This window comes from Tasmannia lanceolata, unplaced genomic scaffold, assembly GCF_043159265.1.
Source record: "Tasmannia lanceolata isolate RefF3 unplaced genomic scaffold, GAP_Taslan_0.1 ptg000063l, whole genome shotgun sequence".
NCBI lineage: Eukaryota > Viridiplantae > Streptophyta > Magnoliopsida > Canellales > Winteraceae > Tasmannia > Tasmannia lanceolata.
The window spans coordinates 427939-434378 of record NW_027518740.1 but is presented as its reverse complement, the minus strand read 5'-3'; the positions used below and the strand labels follow the sequence as shown (position 1 = coordinate 434378).

General features: G+C 41.1%; 1 protein-coding gene across 1 annotated transcript; it reads right to left on the bottom strand.

Moving 5' to 3' along the window:
• Positions 1–4367: 4367 nt before the first annotated feature.
• LOC143865147 (WRKY transcription factor SUSIBA2-like) lies at positions 4368–5826 on the bottom strand. The gene is made up of 2 exons (XM_077375788.1): positions 5511–5826; positions 4368–4947 (listed from the first exon to the last, which is right to left on the bottom strand). The coding sequence occupies exons 1-2, from the start codon at positions 5603–5605 to the stop codon at positions 4368–4370; spliced, it is 675 nt and encodes a 224-aa protein (XP_077231903.1). The 5' UTR covers positions 5606–5826.
• Between the last annotated feature and the right edge of the window lie 614 nt (positions 5827–6440).

The window sequence follows — 6440 nt, the reverse complement described above, 5'->3', positions numbered from 1 at the left end:
GACCGGAATCGGCCAATGGCCATCCATTCAGCCCTACTATGGTTCTTATTGTAAATGTACTAAAAGTATTTTGTACAAGTGTCTGCACAAGTGAGACAATTAGGCCTTGTATGGCCACCAGGAATTTGTTTTGAGGATAAATTGGTAGTGTTCAAGTAGAGATGAGTCGTGAAGTTGCCAAAAATCAGGAAAGGAAATCCAGAAATGGGGATGAGTTGCGGCTACAAATGGGGAAAAAGGTTGGCCGGACAAAAATCAGGAAAGGATATCCAGAAATGGGGATGAAATGCGGCTAAAAGTAGGGAAAAGGTTGGCCGGATTTTGAGTAGAGTTTTTCATTTCCTGATTTTTAGCCCCATCTCATTGCTAGAGACACCCATTCCTGGATTTCCTTCACTGATTTCTAGCAACTCCACGGTCTCCACCCTCCTCTCTCCTTGCAGTCTACAGATTTGTCATGCAAACAAATTCCTGGAAGCCAAACGTGCCCTTAGTGCATGGCAAAACAAGTTTAGCATGAATGTAAAGCACAAGGAGTATCACACTTAAAAACAACAGTGTGCTCACGAATAAGTGTTTTAGAACATGTTATTAGGAAGCATGTAGCTTGGAATTACACGTCGAAAGCAATGTGCAGGTTTTAAAAGAAAGGAGAGATCAGACCTTAAGGCCATATACGGCAGTCTGGGAATTTTTTTTTCCATGATAAATCAGTGTCTCCAAGTAGAGTAAGAGGGGTAAGGCAGGTGGAGGAGGAGAGATTTGAGAGGGCAGGAATGAGATGAGGGTAAGTGGCTAAAAATTTAGGGAAATATGACATTTAAAGTGGAGTTTTTTGTTTCCAGATTTTTTCAGGCTTTTCTTGCCCTCTCCTCACTGAGTCCCTCTCGTATTCCGGAAAACAAATTCCTCTCCAAAAGACAAGCAAATAGGAATAGAATGTAGTCTTACTGGTCTCTAGCACTAACTCGCGCACGCACTCTCGCTAATGGCGTTAATAGGCGTTAAAAAGGGGCTTATCAGCCCCCCCTTACGCAAGCACGCACTCTAGCATAGGCGTTAGGGGCTTATCTGCCCCCCCTGACGCCTCCTTGACCATATGAAGAAGCTAATCTATCATGAAAAAAAATTCATGGTAGCAAAACTTGCCCTAAAAGAATACCTCGCTACTCAGTGTGAAGCTTTGAATAGGGAGAGGGGGGATCTGCCCCCCCTAAGAAAGGGCAATCTGTCCCCGTAATGAGATCACTAGAGTACTACGGGACCCTAAGTTGAATGCCTGGTGCTAATGGTTGCGTAGTCTTGTGGTCGGTCCTTGGACCCTCAGCCATCCCTCATATCCGGGGTGATGTTACGTACCTAGGATTTTGTGTTACTTTTTACAGATAATGGGACTCTTTGGATAAGGGTTAGTAGTTATATTTTAAGAGTTTTATAAGATTAGGTCTCTTGCTTGTTAGTCGTATAAATAAGTTGTAATTGGCTATTTTCAAATTAACGAAGAAACTTATTCCAAGATGTGTCTTTGTACACAAAGGAGGACCGACCCTTTCCTCAAAGTGGATCATGAGGCTAACTTCCCTCTAAGAAGATCAAATCACGTTACGAACCAATCCGGGTTTCTAACAATTGGTATCAGAGCAGCACGATCCTGCGCCATGGAGAAGAAAATCGAAGGAACAATGGATCCGCGGGATGAGACGAAGAGAAATCAAAAGGCAACTAGCTTCCATAAATGCCAAGTTCAACAAGATGGCACTCTCGCTTGGCGTGAAGATAGAGGAGCCCCTGTGTTTGAAGAAGTTGAATGAAGAATTCAATGAGAGGATCGTCGAGAAAGCTTGTGTGATGAAAAAGAAAAGAAGAAACAGAAAAATGGGAGAAAAGAAGAGAGAAAGAAAGCAGATAGAAAAAAAGGAGAATAAGGCACAAAAGAAAGGTCATTGCCGAGGAGTTTACCGTTCATCTTCCTCTCAATCTGTCAAACGCAATCGAAAAGATTCTCACCCACAACCATCCGTCATCAAAATATAAATTACTTCAAAAAAGCTCAACCAAGGAGATTCGATGAACTGCACGATGAGATCATGATGACTAATCGCAAGGCAAAGAAAAGCAGAAAATGAGCACAAAGCGAAAAGAAAAAGAAAAGAGAAAGGAATTTTGGAATGGCTTGCGCAAGAAGATTTCATTTTTCACATGTGGCTTAATCTCCAACCTTGAGGACAAGGTTGATTTCAAGAGAGGTAGAATGTTACGTACCTAGGATTTTGTGTTAAGTTTTAAATTTAGTGGGACTATTTGGATAAGGGTTAGTAGTTATATTTTAAGAGTTTCATAAGATTAGGTCTCTTGCTTGTTAGTCGTATAAATAAGTTGTAATTGGCTATGTTCAAATTAACGAAGAAACTTATTTCATGTCTTTGTACACAGAGGAGGATTGATCCTTCCCTTGAAGTGGATCAAGAGGTTGATCTTCCCTCTAAGAAGATCAAATCACGTTTCGAACCAATCCGGGTTCGTAACAGGTGACCTCATCCCTCCTATCATAGATTATTGTCTTTTCAAGGATCAGCTCTCCGATCCCAATACCGGAGATAGAAACCTGTACCCGCTTCTATTTGGGTGGGTTTATCTGTCTCTACTGCGAACTCTTTCCTCTCGGAGAAGAATGGTGATGGTTTCAAACAATCGAATGAGCTCGTAAAAAATGCGATGTACATAGTAAAAAAACATTTAAATCCGAGCACAAACGGGTCAAAAATGGATTGAAAGTGGTTAGAAACTTTTAAAAGCGGCCTAAAATGGGGTTAGCGAAGGTCAAAATGTAGAGGAAATAAGTGAAAAATGAACAGTCAAAAGAGCATATATAGGGCATGTTTGGAAACCATGAAAAATTATTTCATGGAATATTGATAGGCCAATTGCCAAAGAGAAAGCTTAAAAGGAGGGAAAGGGGAGAGGTTTAAGAGAGCACTAGTCGATAGAGCATAGAGATAGAATGAGAAATCCCTGGACACAATGGAAAAAATGACCTGCAAATTGGTTTTTTGTTTCTCCTGCTTTCAAGAGGTTTTTTATGCTCCCCTCATTCCGGCCCTGTCAAGCCTCTCCCTCTCTACCCAGCACTCAAAACTGACCTAACTAAAAGCCAACGTTTGGATAATCTTCACATTAAATGGCAGATAATTGACCTCTAATCAGCTTTCCTTGCATTTTATACATCTTCTAAAGTCTAGAAACATACTTGTTGGGGGTAAATTTCGGTTAGGATAAAATGGTAATTTCGCAAGCAAAGCCCTTCCAGAAGCCCAAGAAACTACGAACCACCTTAGTGGGATAAACTTGGAAACTGATATTCCAGGAAACTCACCCAATCAACAAGACTCCACAAAAGACAAGATTCCTTTAATGCCTTGGACTCTAGGACAAACTTCAAAGTCTTATTAACAATTCATTCTCATTCAGTTCTCTCTAGCTCATGTTGCTGTTGTTGCATCTGACTTGGGCATCGGAGAGTTACAAGGAGTCCAACTCTAGCCCTCTTTCTGATGCTCTTCCGTTTTTTGCAGGTCGTTCTTCCATAGCCAGCTCAATGCGGGTCTACTCCTGGCAATCTGTCCAGATTTCAGCAGCAACAGTAGTTAACTTGGCCAATACATATTCATTTAAAAAAACGTGGCGTTTAGGCCTTTGATCTCACACATTGGTTTTTAGTCTAAAAAGATATATTTTAGCTTAAAATCAATCTAAACCATTGATTTAAAACCCAAGCTTGTTCCAAATCCGAATTTCTTTTAGCCCCCCATTAGAAACTCAAACACGAGGACCCAAAGACAGGCAGACAGCACTAAATGATATAGTTAATGACATCCAAAGAGGCCTTAATGTCCCATATACAATGAGATTAACTTAAAATAAACTTATCCAAAGGTAAGGATCAAATTTTGTGGCATCCGTAGACAGCTCTAAATATATAGCAGATTAGGTATGACTATGAAGCCTTTTGATAATCTGCAAAGAGGGATTTTTTCCAGCCAGCTTCTTTTCCAAATGATCCAGAGTAGGTAGATAACAGTCTTTGCCCAACACATCTTTCCTGCAGTAATTTTAGAATATGTACAGAATCATCTGCTTGCAAGGACAACAAAAGGCTTTCAAACATGCAAATAGCAGATTTTAATGGACAATTACATGATAAAGCAACAAAGCTATCACACAAGAAGAGTGTTCCGACCCACAGTTATATTACAACATGCGATTCACGCCTTCCCCGCAGAAGATCAATGTAACTTGTTTTTAGCCAGAATTGAAGAACAATGCCAATCAGTTATACTGGTTTTTCCTGCGACCTGTATTTATCAATCTCAGGGACCCAGTACTAATCTGCCAATGTTTTGTCGATACGAGTTGGATGAATGGCTTAAAGATGGAGCATTGAAGCTAAAACATTCTCCCTGAAATTCTCTAGATCCATAATGATCCCTACCATCTCTGAAACTTCCATAATATGCTGCAATTGGGGTTGCTTGAATCACCTTACCACAACCGGAACTTCCAGTTATTTGGACATGGCTTCGGATTTGTTCTTTATCTGGTGTTTGCTGCTTCTTGTTTGATCTATTTTCAGAATTCAAACTGATCCCAACACCAAGATCAAGGCTAATCCCATCGGTTTCTTCTGTTTGGTTGTAGTGCTGAGGAATTGCCATTGCAGTGTCGTCAGTACACAACATGCTGTTCAAAGCTGCTGACATGTGAACATTTAGTGCACTGGCTTCATTTAATATCACGGGCACAGGCGTGTTGTGGCTACTAGTTCTTGCGGCGGGTACATCGCGGTTATGTTTTCCCTCGTATGTGGTTATAACGGCCTTCGGATCATGTGATGCCCTCTCAACGTGCTTCCTAACTGGGCATCCATTGTTTGTGCATTTGTAGTAACTCCTGCATAATATGAGTATTATGAGAATAGCCACAGATGTCAAAGGCAGAAGAATTTCAAGCAAGCGTTGGAGTTAGTAGTTTCAGAAAATGGCAAATGTCGCAACACAATCTGAACTGGCTTAGTGGAGAAAATCGAATGACAGAAAAAGAAAAAAAACATATATTTGAGGCAAGAATCAAACATGAACCAAGAAGCTTTCTCAGGTTGCTATCAATAAATTTTTTTTTTTTTTTTCGAAAAATTACTAGTTCATTTATTGATAAAGAATGATCAAGGACTAGACGTAACCCACCCCCCTCCCCAAACACCCACACCCACCTCTCTTCCCGATGACTACAATAGAAGACCCTAACAGTTTTTGATCTCCTATGCAATCAAGTGAATCAACCATATTCGCTAGCAGTTTATCATCAACTAGAGTCATATGTGACCAACACTTCCTTGTCCACGCCATCTTTCGCAACTTGTTAGCTGGCTCGTTTTCAGACATCTTCATATGAATAAACTTCGGGCGAATGATTGTACAAGGCCAAAGATTTCCAATAAGATACTTGTAACTTACGTGTAACTTCTAGGGGCGAGGAGACTTTTAGATGCCAATGCCAACACGCTTGGTGAGTCCTCTTCGATGATTAGAGGCCACACCATCGATCTCATGTACCATCTCAATTCCCAAAGGAGAGCTCTTGCTTCCACCTAATTGAAATCACCTTCCCCAGATGGGCCGGAGAAAGAAAATATGGCACGACAACTATTATCGTGGAAGATGCCGCACCGATACCTGCTCGATTTGGGTTGCCTTTGGAGCTCCCATAAAAATTAAACTTCACCCACCCTAAGGGTGGAGGGCACCAGTTAGGTGTGATTACAAGCTTCCTCCTTTTTTCATTCACGACTGTGCTCCAATTTCTTAGGCTGTCCCCCATGTTATAATAGGATAAAATTTCTATCCCGTGAGACACGGTCAATCCGAATTTCAATTATGATTCTCCCAATGCTTCTCTTTTTGTCTTCAAATATAAAGTTGTTCCTCTCCTTCTGTAGGTGCCAAATCACAACAAAGGGTGCTAACTTCCAAAAATTCCACCCTGCTTTACCAAAAGGTCCGGTAATCCAATGTAGGATTGTCTTCTTGATTTCTTTGTGGAAAACCCAAACAAACTAAAACTTCCAATGATGAAGCTCAAGATCTGCGGTGTGAATGAGCAATGGAGAAAGATGATCCAGGAAATCTTCACTCTTCTTGCATAGGATGCAACGACTAGCGAGATGGATCCTTCTTCTTTTGAGTCGATCACAAGTGTTGATTCCTTTATTCGCCACCATCCAAGCGAAAGCGGCAACCCGAGTGGGGGGTGATGATCATCATATGTTAGTCAAGTGGGTCCTAGGCCCCACGCCACCAATCAACTTGTGGAAAAAAGAGCGAACAAAATAAGAACTAGTAGGGTAAGGGACCATACTCTTGTATCAAGACAAGAAGGAGAGCAAC